Source organism: Hippichthys cyanospilos, chromosome 20 (assembly GCF_059441005.1).
Source record: "Hippichthys cyanospilos isolate Australia breed blue-spotted pipefish chromosome 20, RoL_Hcya_1.0, whole genome shotgun sequence".
Lineage (NCBI taxonomy): Eukaryota > Metazoa > Chordata > Actinopteri > Syngnathiformes > Syngnathidae > Hippichthys > Hippichthys cyanospilos.
Window position 1 is genome coordinate 2,183,757 of NC_142388.1, and position 23,618 is coordinate 2,207,374.

The 23,618-nt window shown below is 40.6% G+C and overlaps 1 protein-coding gene across 2 annotated transcripts; it reads right to left on the minus strand.

The window, feature by feature from the left end:
• Nucleotides 1–1,854: 1,854 nt before the first annotated feature.
• Nucleotides 1,855–18,906, minus strand: vegfab (vascular endothelial growth factor Ab). Of its 2 annotated transcripts, XM_088403673.1 has the most exons (8): nucleotides 18,273–18,906; nucleotides 16,379–16,421; nucleotides 13,595–13,791; nucleotides 13,228–13,304; nucleotides 11,744–11,776; nucleotides 7,851–7,925; nucleotides 4,392–4,523; nucleotides 1,855–3,207 (listed from the first exon to the last, which is right to left on the minus strand). In XM_088403673.1, the coding sequence occupies exons 1-8, from the start codon at nucleotides 18,324–18,326 to the stop codon at nucleotides 3,186–3,188; spliced, it is 633 nt and encodes a 210-aa protein (XP_088259799.1). In that variant the 5' UTR covers nucleotides 18,327–18,906; the 3' UTR covers nucleotides 1,855–3,185. The 2 variants fall into 2 exon arrangements, with proteins under 2 accessions (XP_088259799.1, XP_088259800.1); XM_088403674.1 differs by lacking the exon at nucleotides 7,851–7,925.
• Nucleotides 18,907–23,618: the final 4,712 nt, after the last annotated feature.

Genomic DNA, 23,618 nt, shown 5'->3' on the forward strand with positions numbered 1-23,618 from the left:
AGGAAGCGGCCGTGCAACGAGGCTTATGAGAAACCGGTTTCAAAACAAACATGGCCAAAGATCTCCAAAGGTCCACTTAAAGCATATTCAGAGGGCTTAAACTGGTGCCATGGGGCCTGCAGATCAGCTACTGCTAAAGTGTTACTGAGCAAGTTGTTAATCCCACCGCGTTGACTACTTTCCAAAAAAAAAAATAGCGGTGTGATTATTATTTTTTTTGCAGGGAGCACTGCTCAAAGACTATCATAATTACTGACCTAAATTCACAACACAAATTCAATTTGTCGTATTAAATGTCTTTAATTTGTTCTATTAGGCCTTGTGTACATGTAACCAGGGCTATGAATTTAAACCTGGATAATTGTCGTGTTTTAGTGTGTCTAACGGCCGTGACGTTCGGTATCTCATAATGCATTGCACAAAATGTACATCATGCGGTAGGAACAGTGACTAGCGCCGCCTATGGCACGGAGGAGTACTACATCAAACGCATGTGCAGAGGGAATGTAGTAATAGGGCTGGTGCGAAGAGGTGCCCCTAATGTCACCAATGTCTGCGTCTGATGGGAAACTTGGCAAAGTTTTTAGAGAAATAAAAAAAAAAAAATAGATGATAGGGCAAACCAGAGACATTTTCAAGAACCCCCGGCTACGCGTAGACTATGCCTCGGCCTCCTCTCTGCTGTCTTTCCTCAGGACATTGTGGACTTGCCAACGGAGGACGGTTTGAAAGTAGTAATGCTAAACTGCATTAATGACTCACACGTTTCACATGACTTGCTCATCTGATGTCCTTGCGTAAGACGTTTGGCACGGGGGACCAGATGTTATTGGCGCATCATGAGCGACAGCTGCTCTCGATACAACGCTGCTCCCGCCTTGACCAATCAATCATTCCCGCTCCAACTTCGCACTTGGCCTCACGAGGCGCCTCGTCCGACTGTCTTTTGGGGGGTAGAAGTCTGCTGGAATTTCTTCAGCGGACTTCCGAACCTCTTAAGTCACAGGTGTCAAGCTCTAGTCCTCAAAGGCCGGTATCCTGCATGTTTTAGAAACCTCACTCTAAAACACACCTGGTTCAAATGATTAGGATCATTTTCAAGCCCCTGCAGAGCTTTCTAATAAGCTAATCATTTGAATCAGGTGCGTTGGGGAGTGAAAACCAGAAACATGAAGGATACCGGCCCTCGAGGACTGGATTTCAACACCTATGTCTTAAATTATAGCCATACATAATTTGTTTTTTTTTTTGATGCGGAGTACAAACATTCTTGTAATCAAAATTGGTTGCGTTATAAGAATGTTTTTTTTTTTTTTAAATCGATGTTAGCTTTCCTGCCTGTGACCAATGTCTTTGTCACTGTTTGAAACGCAACACAGTACAAAAAAATACATTTGAAACAAATTATTTTGCACAGAAACAATACCAGAAAGGTACTGTATTGTGAATATTGAGACAGTATTGAGACAATATTGAGACCCTAATCATCAGGTTTTATTTTTTTATCATTGGTATCTGTCAGGCCAGATTGAATTGGTATGGGGCCAATGTACGTACATCTGCAAGAAAGGTTTGTGCCGAAAACGATGGCGTAAACACGGTTCTGGCAGAGCTTGGGGGCGAATATTTTGGTTGGCCTAGGTTTAAAGTCGACTTACCCGACTTGGTCCACTTTTTTCAGCCTTTACTTACTTACAATTGGAAATTAATGCTGAACATTCTAGGATCGCACCACAACGACATACTCATGCGACTCACCGGGTATTTCCACTAAGATAAAATCCTATTTTTAATATTGTTCACGTTTCCGTCTTTCGGTGTTGGAAATAGTCAGAAAACACAACACAGCGCAGGAACCTTTTTTTTTTCTGTATTTTATATAAAAACAATATAATTTGAAAATAAATATGCTTTACTGTTTTACATGGACACATAAAAACAGGTTATTAGTGATGGAACAACAAAAAAGGAGCTAATAAAATCAGGTTTCTAAGACTGATGGCAGAGGTCGATGTTTTTCTTTTTTTTGTATATATTCCGAACATGTGTTGGCGGTATTGGTGTTGGTGTTTGTAGCAGTAGTTTTTTTGTAATTGCATGTTGCAGGATGGACAAAACACACATGCTACTTCACATACACATCTACACAGATGCTATAAGTTCAACACGCTTTGCGTACGCTTAATAATTCAGGTGTCCTCCTCGCTACAAAGGAACCATTAAGGGAATGTTAGTAAATATCATATTTTTTTTGTTTTTTTTTTTTTTTGGTTGGCTTATTTTTCGTTTAGTTATATATGTAAAAAATAGAAGCACGGGGAATCCATGCCAAATGGGGGAGTTGTTGGGAAAAGTGGGACACAACACTGTATATATAAATAGAGCACATTAAATATGGGCAATAAAATGAATACTGAAAAATACTCTATGACATTATAAATTATCTAGGATGGACTATGGCATGAGGAGATAATATTAGGTATATACAAGGTCAGAGAGGACGTGTGATCGAAGCACTACTGCGTTCAATCCCCATTTTCCTGGAAAAAAGGAACAAATAATTTATAAAGCACTTTTCTCAGTCTTTTTGTTTTCTTCTTCTCTTTCGAAGCGAGGCGCCGGTCTTCTCGATGGAATCAAACTACAGTAGACTTTTCGTTCAGTGGTTTTCGTTGGCTCGCTGCATCCCTTTCAAGGCACTCCTCGTGTCGTTTGCTGAAAAAAATCCCCGCCAGGACGCTTGTTGTCCTCTCCATTCTTGTCGTCTTAAAGCAGTCTGAAATCTCCCGGCGTGTGTTTTTTTTTTTTTTTTTTTTTTCCTTTGCGCACCAGCACAGTAGACTCGCATCCAGTGAAGTCAAAGCAACAAGTTGGTTAGAAGGCGCTTCCGTCAAATGATGCGGTGTTTTACTTGAATTTTTTTTTTTTCCGTAGCAGCAAACAGTTGTGTAGTATGCCGTAGTCTACACACTTACTCACGCACACCTATACTGTGGGTATACAGCGGGAGGCAACCGTCCATCCTTCTCCGAAGGTCCAGAGCGGGAATGCTTTCCACAGAAAACAAAAGAGCTTACGGGTCCAAAATGAAAAAAGTGCTGTGCTGTGAAATATCCGTTGTATTACGTTCTAATAATAGAACAGAGTATTCCTTCATCTTTTATTTGCGCGTTGCTCCTCCTCACTCATCTTCTGGGCTTATCACATCTGAACAGAGGAAAATAAAATTCAAGAACACATTTTAACACAAAAAAAAAGATGATTCGGTCGAATAACTTTAAAAATTCTAATGAATTACAATTAGCGTTTGCTTCCTCCTAATGCAGTCAATTATTACTTTAATTATTTAATTTAATTGTTAAATAATCTAATTCAATTAATTATTAAATTCACGAAAAAAATTTACATTCATGACAGCTAATTGATTTTCAAATTCATCGACATCTGTTTTAATAATCAAGTAATTGTTCAGAGCCATTGTTGAACTTAAAATTGTTCCTATCCTCTGCTTTCCACCTCTTGTAGATTTTTGTAGTCCTTCATGGAAACGGAGCCTTTTTTGCGTTTAACCGAAATAAGACATTCACAAACATCTGCTTCCTTTTTGAAAATAATGACTGAAACAGTAAGCGTATCAGTTTCAAAAAAGTCTGTGACGACGACATTTCCTCTCGTTTCATGCTGTATAATTGTTCTTTAGCTCTTTCAATCCCAAAACAATACCAAATAAACACCAACAACAAAGAGAACAAAACACTTTTATGCAAAATAACATTTTATCCAATTATTCAATGGAATAACGGATTAAAAACTATTCCATAATCACAGTCCTACTTTAATGCAGATGTTCGCTAATTAAAAGCCGACCTGATAACGCTTTTGCGCGATCTGCATGCTATTACTATTATATTATTATTATTATTGAGTTATTTAGCATTTTTTCTTTGTGCCAAAGGAAATATGAAACTAAATTTCGTCGTATAGTATTTGGAATCACCAAGACTTTTGGCACATTTCCGCTCCCGGGTCCTGAGATGTTGCAGGCGAAATTTGAAGTTGATCGTATAAAGTGTGTTGGCTCAGGGGGCAAAAGTATAAGTCCAAAAATGGACATTTAAAAGTTCCTAACTAATATTCCGTACATTCTTGGACTTTTGTGTCTGTCTTGAGGTGCTATATCCGCCTACCGATTTTAGGTCCGGGCCTAAATAGCTTGGATCGTTTTTTTTTATTCTTCAACTTTAGGTGGCGCTACAAGAGGCGTTCTAACAATAGTGAAAACATTGCGAAACACTCAAAATACAAATTTAGAACTCTTTAGTTTGCAAAGATAAACAAAAAAACCCCACACAGAAATACAAGTGTGTTTGGCTGAAGAGGCTGTCTCTCACCTGCACGTCCTCTCGTTGAGCTCCAGTTGGCGATCTTTACAAAACTCGTCGGTATGTTTGCAAGAGCAGCGGCAGGTTTGAGGATCCTGCACGAATAAATGCTTCCTTCTTTCCGAGCACGGCTTGCAAACGCTGGATGGAGACAGACAGACAGACAGACAGGAAGGAGAGACATGAGGATGATCAAGAATTACCACAGCGAGAAAAGCGTCAGCCTCCCTCGGGTCATACGGCCCAGTTTGCTCTTCCAAATGTTTGCGTATGCTTTACGTTTGTTCGGCATACCGACATTTAACCCTCGTGTTGTGGGTCAAAGTGACCCATTTGAAAGTTCGTTCTTAAATGCGGTTGTCTTATGTATCATCGACGGAACAAAAATGCATTTGTGTGCATTTTTATTAACAATGCTTTTAGAATGATCGTTATTCATTTATGGCATTTTTTCGGGGCAAAACCAGTGTCAAAATGACCCAAGAATATAATTTCTGTTTCGGGGGTATTACACGAAAAAGTGTCTGAAGCCTTTGGATAATTCCGCATTAGCCTGGGTCAAACTGACCCGGGATGTTATCACTATTCAACAAAGATAAACATAACATACGTGTGTAGAAGTACTTTAGTATTGTCTTTGTTACTTTGTGAGTGAATTTCCAGGAAAAAACAAAAAACAAAACAGAGTTTTTGTCACGCTCGGATACATGCACTCATCTCCGGGTCATATTGACCCAGAGACATTATTTCTGTTCTTGAGAAATGAACATAAAGCACTGCTTAAATCAAAACATAGGATTTGGATTATACACAGTACCGATACGTTTGGGTGACTGAACGCGCCCCGGGTCACGGTGACCCGGGGACATTATTATTGTTCCTTGCATTCAAACAGAACAGGAAGGTTAAGAAAAGATATCAGCCTCAATTTCACCAAGCAGTACAATAGACCATTTTCTTTTGTGTTATAGTGTATAGTATTCATCCACACACTTAATGAAAAAAACTACATTCTTGTATGGGAGTATGCTGTATCCTTTCATATCAGCAAGAAATGAAATGAGAATTTTTGACAAATATACATAATAACTCATCAGACAGTTTCGAGTGCTTTTTACACAAAAGGCTGAGAAAAACGAATGTCCTTGAATGTCAATCCCGACTTCTGGCGCGATTCAAAACGGCAGCGTTGTGAAATTGTCTGACTAGTGTGGCGTCAGGGTGAACAAACAAAACGACATTCCCCCTTGTGTGTCTTTTAAAGGTCAGATAGCCACGATTTCATAAGCTCCGTTAAAATTCATATTTTCATTGTGAATGGGTTTGTGATACATACAAGTCACTTCTACAAAGTTAGAGGCATTGCAAGTCTAGTCACTCGATCCACCGCTAGGGTTACCGAAATTGATGTTACGATAGCCGGCAAACAGGCTACACTATAGAAATGCTGCACAATTTTCCATGCGCTATAAGGACGACTCAATGGCGAGCTACCGATTTTGACACACGTGAGCTGACGTGAAGCTCAAACCTTCACAAACAGAGGGCGCTAACCCCCTGTGAAACAACAGCAAAATATATGATGGTATTCCGAACTGAACTGGACTACTTGGGTGAAACGTGACTACCATCCGATATCCGTCATCAAGGAAGACTCAAGAATCTGCTTCGTGCATCGCTAGGACATTTCATTTTATTGTAAGAAAAAAAATGGAAGGACGAAACTACTCAGTTTCTTCATACATGAATCACAAAACCAAAAAATGGAGCTGGGTCGGCCACACAAAAAAAGTGCTTGGTACACAATCGGTCTGGTTTACAAACGACCCCTAGTAGAGGGGAAGGAAAGCAACAAGATAGCAATCACTCATATCTGAGCATGACATAAAAAAAGTACCAGCATTATACGCGGAGACAAAAAAAAGATGAAAAGCACACAGAGGGCAAAGCAGACAGAAGCGAGACACAGCAAAGCGACACAGACTAAACACGGCCATTACGATCCCGCTGATAGCGGCGCGACAGAGGCTAACAGTCCATGCGTTTATTCTTGCTCGTCCTTTATCGCCCGTCTGAAGTTGGGACGTTCCGGGGAAATGTACCCATGCTTTTACTTTTCTTTAATGACGCATCGCAGTAGTTAGGCGTGGCGTACGCAAAATCGTTTGAGCGTTTCTTTGATTCCGAACATCTACTAGGACGCTCTTTGTTCAGTGAACTTGTAGAATCACTAGAGCACACTGATAAACAACTAACGATAGCTATAGCATGTCCTCACTAGGAAAAATTGACAATCTAATCGGAGAACACGTTATATCATCATGTTACGATATCACGATTTGATCGTCAATATAATTATCACGATAACATAGAGGGTTTGGCGATAAATAAAACCTCATGATATCTATAACTTAGGATTTCCTTAAAAAAATAGCTCATGATATTAAAATGACAATAGAATTTAATGCCATCTAATGGCGATCTAAGAGAATGCAACGATTTTAAAGATGCACACTACGGTGTCTCGGAGAGACCACACTTTGCAAAGCTACGACTTCTACACAACGTTTACAAAGTTCTTCTACCTCTTGGATCCGTTGCACAAAGAAGCATGTTTTTAGTATTAGTAAACTTTATTATTATTTTGTTCACCACTAGATGTCGCCAAATCTTACAACTGTCCCGTTTGGGCGAAAAACACAATTTGTTGTAGAACAGTGACAAAGAAATAGACTTGGTGCAAAGTATCATGGTCTATGTAGTTCACGATGCTGTGTTTTGTTGAAGCAGTTGATGTATTTTCGTATATATCGGGACAATTGTATCATGACAATATCTATCGCCAAGATCATCACTATGATGTGAAGAAATGTCATATAGTAGTGACAAAAAAACGTTAGGAGGTGTGTTTCCATTTCCCACATATTTGTGGGGATCCCCTTTTTTGCAGTTCCACTCATCATGTGACCCTGCCAGTCACGGCCGTTGGAAGTCACATGACTAGCATTCGCTTTCTTTGAATTCATGGCGGTAACACAATATGAAGTTAAAAAAAAATATATATCCGAAAAACACTTTGGAATGTTCTATTAATGCGTCTTATTAGCAAGGACAATGAACACATTAGTACGTGGTCCTTAGAATGGCTGTCAAGGTAGCAGCTATTGATGTTAGCATTTTTGCTAGCAACTAATATAAGCCGACTATTACTTAGTGTTACGACGAGCTGGGTTTTGACCGGTAAGATGAATTAATTTAGCGGCTAGAAGCGTATGACAACGTTAGCGAAACACACAATTTTACGAGACGATGGGATGTGAGCGTGGAGGAGCACGTTAGCAACATGCTAATGGACGGGTTGCGGATGTAGTACATTAAAAAGGGCAAAGGATCTCCTCCCAAGCCATCTTAATTACGAGAAGCACGACACTCAGGTGCAGGTAGGTGGAGAAGGCGGAGCTGACATACGCATCGCCAATTGTTATGTCTGGGTTTTTCTTTCGCTTTCGTTTTTGGCCTTTAGCCGGGCCTCGCCGGGATTGTCTGGAAGAGAGAGCACAACAATGCAGAGAGAGAAAGTCTGAGAGGAAGAGAGTGGACATGACGGGGTTTTAAAGACGGGGGGGGGGGGGCCTGTATTGGATTCAATACTACATTCCTCACTAAAAGAACTCCAAAAATGTGGTGAGAAAGTACAGGAGACATTTCTCATGTAGAGCGAATGCGATATCTGGGATTTTGATAATTAGCAGAGAGGAAGATGTGACTGGTAAAAATTCATAAACACATGGGCAACAACGCAGCCTCCCGTCAGCCGGCGCTACCCACATAAATAACGGAACGCCGTGGACCTAAAATGTTCCGTGAGAAGACGAGCGTGCAAGCAATTTATGGTGTTCTTTTCGGAAAAAAAATAAATAAAATACATAAAACTTCCCACATGAATGAAAGATAATAAACTTCCTCCGGACCACATCAGTCAACCCAAGTCTTCACTTTGTTATTGATTCAAAGTGCAACACAATGGGAATAAGCTCATAAAGGATTAGAGGCCTACAAAGGATGCACCTGGGGCTTTACATCTGCACATTTTTGCTTGCTGGGCATTTTACTTTCAGTCATTTAAAGACTCTTTAATGAAAACGTCCATAAGGCTCACTAGGAATTCATCCCCTGGCCTGGAAGCATTTTTTTGAACGTGATTTTTTTTTTTTCAGCCTGTTTGAATAACCCGCAATCAATACAAAAACGCAACAAACTTGAGTGGTTTGCGTGTCGGACCGCAGCTATTCGCAATTGAAAAATTCTCCATTTTTCGCTTGACCAAATGGGCTGGAAAAGGTCAATGGAAAATATGTTGCTTGTAATTTGCTATGATTAGAATTTGAAACATATGCATATCATCGGCTTAACATTCTGCACACGTACAGGCTTACAGTTAGCCACTTAACAACCAGTGCTTTAAATGATAACATTCATATATGCTCTATATTTTACATGTTATTTCCGCCTATCTCAAGTGTTCTGCGTAAGCGAAGCTAACAGCTAACTTTTTCATTTGCTGACTCTGACCGATATCACGCACCGAATAACTCACTTTTTAAACGACACGCATTCAAAATCTCAGAAATTAGCGTAAGACGTAAGGATGGCAAACCTAGTCTTTTTTTTCCCATTGATTCTTTAACGATATCATAAAAAAAAAAAATCTAAGCAATTTATAGTGCGGAAAATACGGTTACTCTTTCATTTGCAGTCCGTTATCACTCACTATATATATATATATATATATATATATATATATATATATATATTTATTTATATATATTTATTTATTTTATTTTTTGTGAGTTTAAACCTCTGTGCGGTATTATATCCAATCCTTTGATTTTTACATCAAAGTGATTTCACATCAAAGGGAAAGCATTGGAAAAAAACCACTAGCTGAAGCTGAAATTTCACCCAGAGGGTAGAAACAACAAAATTCAAAATGGCGCGATCACTTAGTTATCACACTTGCAGGATTGTGCCATCCCCTGGCTAAAATACGACGAGATTGCGGTGGAAGAAAATGGGCTAGAAATGATCAAAATGCTACACAAGGGTTAAATATAAAATGTCAATGAGATGTATTTATGAAACTTTTTTTTTTTTTTACCCGCTACCATCATTACAAGCTGATAAGACCAAGCTAAATATCCATTTTGACATGTATTCATTATGTCCACATTCTTGTACGCCTCCCCAAACAGTCTAAAAGATTAAACTCAGCAACGGATTTATCATTCTGGTGCTAAATCTGTCGTTTCTGCTGTGTTTACGTAAACATTTTTCTAACTCGCCGGAAAAATGTGTCAGAATTCGGTGGTGGTGTTATTTTGAACGATTATGAAATCCCGCGTATTTTGGATCCCGCTGTTTCTCCCGACCTCTCGCATTCATGACTTAGGTCACACTACCCAACAAGGTACAAAAAAAAAAAAAAAGAAAGAAAAAAACGGAAAAAGTGGCAGAGTTGAATGACCCCGAGTGCCTTGTCGTCCACCGCAAGCCTCTGCGGGACGACTCGTAAACAACCGAGGAGGTTAAAGTCAACGGTGCGACAAACGGGCCCGCCTAAAGCCCCAACGTAAGCACCCGCCCCCGATATTAACGAGCGTTCACTTAGGGAGTCTTTTGAACCGATTTTCGCGGCTTCCGGCGCCGACTTGAGCAAACGCCATAAACCGAGGCGGCTCTTCAAAAAGACGCCGCTATCTATGTCAGAGCCTGCGCTCATCGAAGTAGCGAAGTTAAGTGGACGTAAAAGAGGGGAAGAATGTAAATAGCAGATAGGGCCAAGGGAGGAAAGGCGTAAAGGTCAGGCGTGGCGAGGGCAACAAACTCGTTAAGTCACTTATTTACCGCTTCAAAGACGGCAAAAGCCACCGGCGCGCTTCAGCAATGTAGGCGTTTGTTAATAAGAAAAAACGCCAATCGATTAGTCGTGTCTTGAGGCTGCTGCGGCAAAAGGGGATGCAGTTCCTGGTTACAACCTGCAGAGGCGCTGTTGAGTTATATAGGGCCACAGATATATATATATATATATATTTCTGCTCAATACCCCCGGGCCTTGAACGCAGGTTCAGAAGATCCATTTCCAATCCATTTAAAATAAATACAGTCCTAACAAGACATCAGACACTTTAGTTGCGATTCCAGGATGAACCGAAAATGCACCCTATTTGACATCTAGAAACTTTTATTTTACGAGGGCTGCAACTATCAGTTATTTTAAAAATTAATTAAACTGCAGTCTACCTTCGGTGAGTTAGTGTTAGGGAAAAAAAAACAATTGTTCTATACCACAGATGTATTTTTCTGTGTCTTTATTAAAAAAAAACCCAAAAAAGTCCAGACCAGCGATCACCAACCTTTTCGAACCGGAGCGCTACTTATTTGAAACTGAGTAATACGAAGGGCTACCAGATTATGTGAGGACACCGAGGTTAACTCTTTCAGTGCCACAAACGAGAATTCTTGTCTTCTAAAATAGTAATAATAATAAATAAAACATTCTCATCAAATACATTTTTTATGGAGGGTAACTGACACCCTTGACGAGTGCTTATCTAATATTGAGCCAATTCAGCACTGTAGTGACAACTGTAACTAAATGATTAATTGTAACTAAATTACAATGTTCTATCACTTGTAAGCTATTTGCGGGCCGCTCATGTGACGCTTGGGGGCTACCTGATGCCCGCAGGCACCATCTTGGTGACCCTCGGTCCAGACAGCCAATCACATTTATTTAACGCTAATTTGTTTTCAAATTTTTTCAAGTGCTTGGCGAAAGGAGGGCCAAAAAACGGCTGGCACGGAATAATTAGTTACTTTGGGTAGTTAGCCACTGAAGTAATCAATTACTCTTGGTACTTAAGTACTATAGTAACCATTTCATTATAAAGTAATGGTTTAAGTAGTAGCCATCGTGAACGAATACCAATAAGCTGCCACTAGGTGACAGTATCGTTCGGCAAACGCCGCCCAGTTCCCCTCGTCCTTCCCGCGCGCCTCTTGGCCGCCTTTTTTTGATTTTAGTTTTATCTGAGAGTTGTTAACTTGACTTTACGCGTGTATTACAAGCGAAGAATGTTATAAGGTTACTTAACACACGGCGCCACTAAAGTTTTGACGACCCTGGAAGTCGAGCGGCATTCGCCGAACGACGGCTCGTGTTGCGCTTTGGCGGCTCGGCCGGAGTCGAAACGGCCGAGCCTGAGCGACGGGCCCCACTTTTGTTTGCCGGAACCGGATCAAATCTCCGCTGGCTATTCTTCAAGTCAAACATTAAAGCTGAAAAGATGCTCTGTACTCACTTTTCTCGCAGCTCTTTCACTTCTTTCTTTAACCTGAAAGCGGGCACAAAAAACGCGGTATTAGATACAAAAGGCTCGCGCCGAGGACGATTATCTTCTTCCTCCAGAAATGCGGCCCAACTAGAATTCACTTTTCAATGAACCCGACCTCTGGGTGCGCAGTCATAGTGTGACGAGGCACCCGAGCGCTTCATTGTCGTTTCGCAGATGCGTACGCGCACAATAGCCTCTCCTGTTGATAATGCTTTGTGGTGAAATCTTTTGTTGGGTAAAAGTATGAGGAAAGGCGCACAATTGCATTCTGCCGGGTCACGCGGCGCGCAGGCCTTTTGAAACATTTTGCGGGCAGAAACCGCGTTTCATCAGCGGGTTTTCGTGTCGTAACCCCGAAAGAGAGGGAGTCAATGGACTTTTGAAGCGCCGTTTTGTCATCATTGGCCAGTGACCTACATTCAAGTTTTTTTTTTAATTTATTTAGTTTTTTTAATGGTTTTCACAGTTTAAAGCACAGGTGTCAAACTCAGGGCACGGGGCAAATCTGGCCTGCCGCATCATTTAATGTAGGCCACAAAATGCTGATTTGACCTCAAGTTTCTGGTCAAAATACCAAATTGCAAGTTGCCTTCAACTTTTACAAAGTTAAGGGGGGGGAGAAGCATTTTTTCTCTCTTTTGAACACTTTTTGCCGGTCTCTGATTTCAAAACTAGGTATGACTAGGTCAATACAGAAAACATTTTTGGACCTTTTTCAAAAAATTTTTTGTGAACTTGACAAATTTTCTGCTTTTCGTTGAGTGTGCAGCTACAGTAGGTTTAACGTGGGATTGTCCCGATGCAGCTGTGTTGAGTGGAGGGCAATCTTTCTCAAATTTATCGAGCGAAAGCATATATATTTTTACATTTGAAGTAATCTCATTATGATGTACACCAGAGGTGTCCAAATTATGGCCCGCGGGCCATTTGCAGCTCACCACCTGCATTGTGTTGACCTCTCATGGCCCGCTAGTTGAGAATCACTGATTTAGAGGACAACGCTCTCTAGAGGAGGTAAAAATGCATCTCGCAGCTGCTTTCAAACTCTGGAAAAAGACTAAACGCTTTGGAAAGGAGACCCGGCTTCCGAATGACTCGTTTTGTCGTCCGAGACGATAATGAGAGAGTAAAAGCACGTTTAACGTGAAATGTAAGGAAGCAGAAGGGGGGGAGGGCGTTTTGGGTAGTAGCTGCACTAATGTGTCTCCGTGCGATGGAATGAGGATAAGCCGGCGCACATGTATGAAGAACGCCCACTGGGATACGCTTCAACCCGCAGCCGGCTTTTTTATCGCCAGCCAAGAGAAGAAAGCAAACGATAAGCAGATATGAATCTAGCGGACCTGTCAAATGTATCAGGAGGAGGATTTGACGTTTGTTTTTGTTATTTTGCTCAACACATTCGCATGTTTTAGTGGTGTGTCTGTGTGTGTGTGTATTGGGTTTCTTACCTACACTCGCATGCGCTGTGTTCTGTGAAACTCATGAAGATATCGTTTTGTTGCCTTTGGGTTTTTATTCGTTTGATCTGTGGAGGAAGAAAAAAAAAACAACCCACAAGGGTTAGTAAGCAGTGAAATCTCAAAACCTTAAACAATCACACAGTGTGTTGTTATTTAATCCCAAAAGGAAACCGATCAGAAAGACACCGGAGACACATTCATGGATCGACAAATTGTTGAGAAGATAACGGTCTCGTCGGAAAAACCGCATGCAGAATTCCTTTTGGCTCCAGGAAGAAAATGATGATTTAATCCCAATGCTTTACAAAAGCCCCTCTCTCCCAAAACAAAACGGCTCCCTAGATGATCACCCGACCTCCATGGTCACGTTATAGCTGGACGTGGGCATGCACTGCAGCGTCTCGTCGTTGCAGCAGCCGGCGCAGCGCGTCAACACCACGCACGACGGGATGAAGATGTGCTCCACCTCCTCGGGGTACTCCTGCAGGATCTCCACCAGCAGCTCCCGAGGTTTACACAAGCTCTTGTTGTACACCTCCATCAAGGGGATCACTACGGGCGAAAAGAACCCGCCTCATTTTCAGTCACCGTTTGCTGAATTCACAATCTCTAATGTTACACATTTTAAAAACGTTTGCTTCATCTGGAACAATTGCACTGTGGTTAGCTAGCTAGCATGCGTCAGAAAAATACTGTATGAATAGGGTAGTTGCGCTAACTGCCTTACGGGTTTCTGCCGCTCAATCGAAGGCTTCTGCGTTACAAGGTTGGATTCAAAATATCACCTTCCCAAATAAAATTGCCATTAATACTCCGTGCGCATTAATTTCAAAGTAGATCACGTAGCGTATCGCCGCACAATGACTTGGCACACGACAAAGGTCAGCAATGCTAAATTGTCCTAAAATCAAGTTCGTTTGCTAATTATACCCATTAAGGATTTTTCAAAAATACTTAATTACTGTACAATTACATTGTATGACGCCGTGCCCGCAGCCGGCGATTAGCCGCGGCTCCAACGTTAGCGGCTAGCGGACGTGAACGGCACCGGATGCTAGCAAGTGCCCCACTGGCAAGAGACATTACTTTTCATAGTCAGTTCAATTGACTCAGCTGAAAAAGACGCCGTTCCTACTGATCACTTTTAAACAAAACTTGCTCACCGTTAGCTAGCAAAATTCTCAACTGTAACTTTGTGGTCTATGGTCCTCGAGCGCATTTATTTTGAAGTCGATCAAAATGTACCTAGCTGCCAATATTACGAAAACAAACAGTCAAAATCATTTACCGGGACCGTCAAACTCGTTTTCATCACATGCCGCATAGTAGTCATAACCGCCATATCAATAATGTATGATTATTATTGCGTAATCGCCCTGGCGTTTTTCATTATCTCTTGGCATAGCACTTATTATTCCCAGGCTGCGGCGGGCTCCATAAAAATGTCACAGGTCTGGATCAGGAGCCGGGCGGTCTACTTAACACCTCGATATTTACATTTGGGCAAAATTATTGGGACGCCTGGCTTTTACGGTCACAAAGTGAAAACGGAGGGAAAATCCGGCGTTTTCGCATCGTTAGTACAGCTTCCACTCTTGTGGGGAGGCTTGACAGTATCTTGGAGAACAGGTGTGGGAAATTTTGAGAATTTCATATTTGAACTGAAAGAAGGCCTACTGGCTCTGCTCGGAGCATTTATTCAAAGTTTAGAAAAATACCATTTCTTTTGAAGGCAGATAATATCGTCGGTCTCAGGCAATCTTTGTTTGATTTTGGAATCGATGCAGAGGTTAAATAAATTGATCCGCGTCAACACTTTTGCTCATAAGTAAATCAATCAACGGCAGGAAAAGCGCTTAGCCGGTCCCTTGGGTGGCGTACTGGACTCGCCGCTTCCAAGCTATCAATCTGAGAACAAGTGAGCGGAAAACAAGCTCGGGGCCGCCAATGCAAACACAAGAATAACTACAAGTTTTCTCCCCCTCGGCTTTGACTCTTCCCGAATCCGATTGGGCAATGCTGGGATTTTGCACTGAAAAAAAAAAAAAAATGAGGGTGACATCGCATTCCGTTCTATAAAAGTGAGTCTGGTGACCGTAACATTTCCCTCAGTCTAACCTCAGACATGGGGAAAAAAAAAAAAAAAGTGGAAAAAAACGTTCCAAATGTCTCCATTTAAAGGCCTTGCAATGAAGTGCAAAAAGTCGCCACAGGGGGGCGGTCATGTGCCTGTACGTCGTCAAGGTGAACTCTCATTGTGGTAGGCCTCGCCAGCAAGCACATGAACTCTCGCACCCTCATGCGCTCTCGCACGCACTCTCATTCATGAACTCAAAGTCATACGCTGAAACATTTACTCACTCATACATTTGCTGACTCTCGCATACTTGCCCTCTCACACAAAGTTCCACGCATTTTTGAAACTCATTCATGGTAACCTGCACGCTCACGCACCTTCGCTCACTCACTTTTCACTCAGCCGCAAACACTCATTTGCACTATCACATACTTTTACAAACTCACATACCCCCCCCCCCCCCCTTCCATTCTCTCTACCTCGACACAATGATGCACTCACATCATTACGTTGCCAGCCTAAGTCAGAGATTCTTAAATTTGGGGGACCTCGGGGCGTACATGAAGGCATTTCAGCGAGTATGTGAGATTTTAACAGTTTTTTTGCAAGTAAAAGCAAAGTCAAGGTGATGTTTTTAACTCATTCAATCCCAAGGACGTATTTATCCGGATCTTTCAGGAGTCTACACTAGGCATTCAATCCCATGCATTTATGTAAATATTTATTTATTTACAAGTATTAGGGGAAAGAAAAGTCGGCTGGTACGATATGAGTTCATGCCGTGACAGCGAGAGTTGTATCTTTTCGAATTAAAAGCAAATTAATTGGAATATGGTGTTATAGTAACTCTTTTGCAGAACATATTTTTTTATTTAAGTTTTAGGCAAAGGTGCATTGTTTTGACAGACCCAGAAAATAAAGTTTGTGAAAACAGTCGCGGATGGCACCGCACTTTGCTTTAAGTTTTTTTTTTTTTGAATGCAAAAATACTTTGCGCTGTTTAGGGAATACTTGGCTATTTCACACGGACTACTTCATTGCAAATCACAATTGATCACCTACCGTCATGTGGACCTCTCTGCGTTTCCCTCGGTAATTGGGCACTCTGCAAAATAAAGGGGGACAAAAGTATATAGTATACACAGCCTGATCATGTGTGTGTGTGTGTATATATGTGTGTGTGTGTATATATATATATATATATATATATATATATATATATATATATATATATATATGTGTGTGTGTGACAATAATAATGGATTGACAGCACATAGGGGCAGCGTGACCCGAGCTCGGTAGCGAACACGCCAAACTTTTTACAAGGCGGCGTGCGTTGATTTGGTAACCTTTATGGACTCCCGGCTGCATTCATTCCCATTAAAAGCCGGTGAGAATGTCAACCAGCCACTACCTCCCTGTCAACCCTTTTCATTGCTTCGCTACGTGTGTGTGTGTGTGTGTGTGTGCGTGTGTGTGTGTGGCACTACACAAAAGGATTACTGGCAAGTTTGAATGAGTTTGCAATACCTCGCTCATGTTGCGTGAGACGCCAGCAATTGGACTTAATGGAGAAAAAAAAAGAAGTAATTCCTGCGGTAAGGCCCACCCTTCCGGGTGGTGTGACAGAGGGTTGAGGGAGCACCCCCCCCAACCCCCCAAATAACCAATCGCAAACTTACTCACGAAAAATCTTTTGGTGGGTGTCAGACTTTAATAGGGTTTATTGGGGGGGGTGCTGGAATTTGATTAAAGGGGCGTTGATCATTATTACAAGAGATCATTTTTTTTTTAAATTGTCTTGCATTTTCACCTTTGCGTTGATTAAGGACTGTATGTTTTCAACACTTTTGACCTATGAGCAGCCAGGGCACAATGGGAAAGTTCAATGAGTTCTTCTTAAAAAAAAAAAAGTCAGTCTTGAAAGTCGATCATTGCTGCGGTTTTTACTTTTAATTAGAATTTTAATTTAAAATCATTTTACTCTAAATAATTTTCCAAAAATACTTCAATTAATAAATATATTTTTAATCTTTTTTTATCAAGAAAAAAATCCCATTTAAATATATGTATTTTTATTTTTTAAATAAATAAATAAATCCCAATTCATGGACTAATAAAAGCGTTGTGATTTAAAACAACCCTTTTTATAATGCATTTACTTTGAATTTAAATCAATGTCACTTATAAAAATAAATAAAACACATTTTTTAATGTAATCAATAGTTGCAAACATAAAGAAAAACATGGAAATTTAAAGAAAACATTTAAAAAACCCTTTAATATTAAAATAAAAATATTATTTGACCATTCTGACCCTTTTTTAAACATTTTGCTGATACCAAGATAAGATTCACTAATTACTTACCGATATCAAGTACCAATACCAAGTATCATTTTAGTTTTACGATAATGAACCTATTAAAAGAATATTGCCATTAATTTGATTTGAATTTGTTGCTCTTTTTTTCTGAATTTTTAGTTTTGAGTTTTAAAAGTTCTATTGGTATCAATACCACAACTTGAGTTGAATACTTGTACTGGTATTGGTCTGAAAAAAGTATCAAGCATCCCTACCTTTGACACCTATTGACACTTTTTTTCTGAAGCAAATGAAACATTTCTGATGTGATAAAATGCTGCACCAGAAACCGCCGAGAAGAACTTGGTGTCAAATGTTCAGCTCTCAGTATCAGTGACTGGTATCGAATGCCCCGATGAGTATCTGATACCTTAAATAAGGTCATTGTATGTTTTTGTCTAATTGAATCCATTCAAAATATATTTACTACAGTTATAAGGAGATGTAATACGAAAATATAAATAAATAAGCATGTGAAAAATACTTGAATAATTCCGAAGGAAAGCCAATTGTTTGAAGGACCGAGAATGACCCGGCAAGGTCGAGTGACTCGTTATCTTTTTTTTTTTCCTTTTCGACCCACAGTGGACTCACCTTGACAGCCGACAGCGTCAGAAATAATAGTGTCAAACTGTCAATAAAGTTCATGGTGTTGTCAAATCCAAATCCGGGCGAGGTGTTAGAATCCGCGGCGGTGCTGCTGGGGGGCGCTGGGCTTCACGTTCATCAAGTTAGCGTTTACTAGGCTAGCCTTGAAAAATAAATTAATTTAAAAAAAAGAGGGGTGGGGGGGGGTCCTGGGTTTGCGCGGGTGCCGTGCAAAAAAAAAAAAAAAAAAAATCCTCTTTGCGCCCCGAAACTCCTCGCGATCCACGGGGGCGGGAGGAGGGGGGGTTCCACGGGGGTGGGGGGGTTACTATCCACGCGTTCCACACACAAACACAGAGGGGCACGATCCGGGACGTCTCACATGGTCCCGCGGCGGCCAAGTGGCAACATTACGCAGCGAATAATAATCCCATGCTTGTTGCAACGCCAGTGGCAGTCAGTCCGCCGTTCGCCCCGCGCTCCCGCTCCCGCTCCCGCTCCCGCACCCTCCCTCCGGCCGAACACGCGGGGACGAAGTCCGCGTAAACTCGGCTCTGACGTCCGTCTCCTTTCCGCGGAGTCAGATGATCATCCGAGAACCGGGACGCGTTCAGCTCGCCAGCTCCGGCTGCACTCCGCGGTGCGTGTTCGTGCGTGTGTGTGAGGGTGAAGCGGGCGGCGGTGATTGGTGAGCTTCGGGCGGGGGCGTGGCTTTGCTCCAAGCCTTAGGCTCCTCGTTAAGCGTTTTTTTTTTTTTTCTTTTGACAGGAATGAGGGATGCAGAGTTAAATCATTTGTTGTACGAAAGTAGCCAGTGGAAAAAAGGTCTTTTTTTTTCTTCTTCATGAATTCTCTTGATCTATTTAGTCCTGCCGTGACTTGATTAATTTGTGAAAAGTTTTTTACATTTGGGCTTGGGATATTCTCCTGAATTATTCAAGTATTTTTAAGATAGTTTGTTCTTATTTGTATATTTTATTCCCCCTCGTTTCTTCAACATAAGAAACATATAAAAAAAAGTAGCCATTTTTTTTTTTATACAAAAGAAACAATTTCACAATTTTTCTCCCTAAGTTTTTTTTAAGTTGGATCAGTTCAAAACAAAAGCAACTTTATGCATTTATTTTTTTAAATAAAAGAAACAAACTGAAAAAAAAGTATTTGCAGATTTCAGTTACTGCAGGTATTTTGGGTAACGTAATCCCAACAATAAACAACGATTTAACACTGTATTTTATATTCACTCAGTTTAACACAACTATACGACGGGACAGGTTCAGCCGATACGTTAAATTATCAGATTGAATGCTCCCGATACCAGCCACGATACTGAAAGCTAAAAATGTTGATATCAAGTAAGTTCTTCTCGTCTGTATCTGCCGTTATAGTGCAGTTAAAAATGCCCATGCTAACAAACATTTCATACAGAAAAATAAAGTCATGTATCATCCCTGCTGATATCGTATTGGATCTATCCGGCTGCAATATTGGTATCAGAAGTGAAAAAGTGCGACTCCACCATTAACTAGTATTACTGATACGTAACATTTCCCCTCAAAAAACAGTGACAGATCATTTATAGAAAAATATCTACCCATTCAAATATGGCAAATTCCTTAAAATTTCATCAAATTAATGGTAATTTTTATTTCAAAATATCTATTTTATTTTGTGATAATGAACTGCTCCAAGCGTCACCAATTTCAGCTACCATTGCAAATACCGATACTTTGAAATAAGGGGTGGTATCATCTCGATATCAATACCTGGTATCGGTACCCATCAACCCTGATTAGGACAGAAGATTAATCGAAGAGATTACCAAAAATGTACTAGTTTTGCAAAACTGTATTTCTGAATATACTGTAGTATTCTTTCAGTGATAATGTAAAAAAAAAAAATGTGTCCTTGTCTCCGTAATAGTCGAATGTTAATGGGCCAATTACACCATTTGCTAATTGGTGGCATTCCACAAGGCTCACTCTTCAGTCTACTCATTTTTTTTTTGTTTTTTGTATTTTATTAAACGGATCATCCAGTAATCATGGCAGATTTTTTTTCTGTAATGTACAAAAAAATGCTGTCCATGGCAGCAATTTTGTGATTATTGAACATTACCGCCATCTACGGGACGGGAGTGCTTCAGGGCAACTCGACCTTGGCGTGGTCGGCAGAGTGCCATTCTAATTATAGCTGAACATTATGGCATTGCTAAAACAATCGAGCTACTAATGCCCTTTTGACTGTAAGTTTCTCCAGTGCCGCGTGTGTGCACGCACGTAGCCCAACCTCAAGCGTGCGTGAGCGGCGCAACGTCAGCGTCCACATGACAGATCGCGCTCTCACTTCCCCCTTTCTTTTTTTTTTTTTCCTTGAATGGGTCTTCTCAAGGATGTCCCGCTCTGAAGGAGCCACCTGTCTTCTTTTTTTTGGGGGGGGGGGGGAGGGGGGGCAACAGCTGGTGCATCTTGGCTAGGATGTGGGAGGAAAGGAAAGAGGGCTTTCCAAAGTGATGACGGATGAAGAGCTTCATTTAAATGTGAATCATAGTTAAGAAGCGCCGACGTGCAGATAGACACACCTGAGATTTGACCGCCCATGAGACATTTAAAGTTGTTTTTTTTTTCTTCAATTTCCTATCAACTAGTCATATTGTAGTCAAGGTTTCCCTCATACTGAAAATTATAGATTTACAACAACCTCAGTATATTACTTAGCACAATTGCCCCTGTATTGACTTTAAATGGCAGCCATTTTTTTTAAATTGTCAGCAAATTTTGAGATTTTGACTAGCTATAGGTATTTTTTTTCACAGATGAATCCTTATGTGGAATATAGACAATTGATTGCACCCTTCAAGACTCAAAAAGAACAGAAATACACGTAAGGAACAAAGCTCCGCCCATTTCCAGAGAAAAAAGTAATTTAGGTCAATTGACGTGAATTGTAGTCCCTTTGATGTTTTTTTTTTTCTTGTCAACTGCGCTGAACGTGTTATACATTTTTTTTAAACTGAAATTGAATATGACATCAAAAGCCATGGAAAATATCTCCAATCACATAGTGATATAACTATTGTGTTGTTCATGATAGTTCAATCAATGCATCTTTGACGTCTATAGTCGTCATTGGCACGGAATGAGATCAAATGGGATTTGATGAAGACAAAAATACCCTGTGAATATTTGCCAAAAATGATAACGTGCACATTTGTTTTCTGCCAAAATGATGATGATGATGTGGTTGATGCTTTATGATTTGGAATGAGGCTGAAATTTGATTGACTCAAAAACCTTTTCACGTGTGCGTTGTAGAAGAAAATAAATCCAATTTATCGGAGGCTTGAGCGCTTTCAAGGTGTCTTCATACAGTGGCGCTGCCCTCTGCTGGTCAAAAAGGTTACTGCAGTTGTAATAAGGCCACTGTAACAGTTGACAGACTGACGAGCGTGTGATGATGTGATAACACACCGCTTCTGTGTGTGCGTGTGTGTGTGTGTGTGTGTGTGTGTGTGTGTGTGTGTGTGTGTGTGTGTGTGACATGACAACACTTCGGCGAAGACGGGAGCTGAAACATAACATGGCAAAAGTAGGAGAAAAGGAATGCGCTTGCTGTATACGGTGTTGTTTTTATTTTTTGTAGTGATACTTAAATATATAAAAAAAAAACATTTTAAGAAGTGATGACGAGCAGAAGGCTATGAAAGTCAATGAGATGCTTTCAAATTTGGTTATTTTTGCTAGTAATCGTATTTTGCTCGCTCCAAACATTAACATTTTCATATTCGGATTTGAAAATTCCTACCAATTAAGACAGTGGTTCTCAAATGGGGGTAGTTGAAGGAACATCCACAAATCCTTTCAAAATAAATTGTTTGAGCAAAATATAAGTTCATAAAAAAATTTCAGTAGGATATTCCATTTCATTATTATAAAAAGGCAGATTGTCCCCCATACTAGAATGGTTTGAGGCAATTTATCACGTGCCACCTCTCGTTACCTGTCAGGTTAATGATTTATTTTTGTGAGAACCACTTATTTAGGATAACCACAAATAATGATATCCACAAAAATGCCAATGACAAAATTTACCCCCCATCTTTTTGTAACATTTACAAAATTGACCTTTTTTAGGGTGAAGGTGCCATTTTAAATTCAACTAAATTGTGGAAAATGGAGAGTGTTTACTTAGATAAACAATTGGTTAGTAGGTTCCATATAATCCAAACAGGTAATCATTTGTAGAGGAGGTTTATCTGAGAAAACTAGACTTATCCCTAAAACAAGTACCTTCATTTTTTTTTCTATACTTTAAACTAGAAAATCATCTCGTGGGCCGAATTATACCCGTTGGCGGGCCAGAAGTGGCCCGCGGGCCATATGTTTGACACGCCCAATTCATATGAGAGTATCCTTTGTTTTATCCAGATCGCCTATAGTTTTCGATGTATTTTTGTCATGATGTTTTCCATATGGGATTTTCTAAATATAATCCAGAACAAACTCAGAAACTTTCGGATAAAGGCGGTGAATATGCTGTACACACCGGATCGTTCGAAAAATGTTAAGAAAAATACAATCGTTACATAACAAGTCTGAAATGTTTCTCTTTCAGCACAGGGGCCCGGAGAGACAATGGTTTATTCATTTCCAGATGAACGCAACCGCAAATTTACCGTCTTGCCAATTGGTTGGGTCCGATCGAAAAGACGCATGATTTTGCGCGTGTGGGAGCACGTTCGTTGTTGTGGTTCCGCAATACTGTAAATTGCATCAGCGGCGCCACCAGACGCACAAAAATGGCCGTCTGCCCAAGCACCTTCAGCCAAATTCCACATTCCTGCCTTCTTACCCCCACGTCGACGCCTATTCCAGTCCTTCTCATATATGGGGGCGCGAATGACCCCGGGGAAAAGACTTCCTTTATGCCATGTGAAGTTGGATTGCAATAATATAAGGATTGGCATATTACGGCATTATTTTTAAGAAAAGAAGCGAGCAGACTGAACCAACGTCCGAGGTCATCCTTGTTCACGCGCAGGAATATCGCCGACTAAACCGGATAACAAGAAGGTACAATCAGCATTCACATTTATTTTAAAAGGACTCTTTCTGAAACTCTCTGTAAGTCTCCCCTTGCGCCTCAGCTCTCTCGCTCTCTTTCTGTCTCATTCTCTTTCTTTCTCTCTGTCTGTCCCTCCCTCTTTCTCTGTGCGTGTGTGTGTGTGTGTCTTTCTCTCTTTGTCTGTGTCTTTCCCTATCTGTGTGTCTCTCTCTCTCTCTCTCGCTCACTCGTTTTTGTCTCTCTCCATGTCTGTCTTTCAGTTTGTGTGTGTGTGTCTCTCTCTCTCTC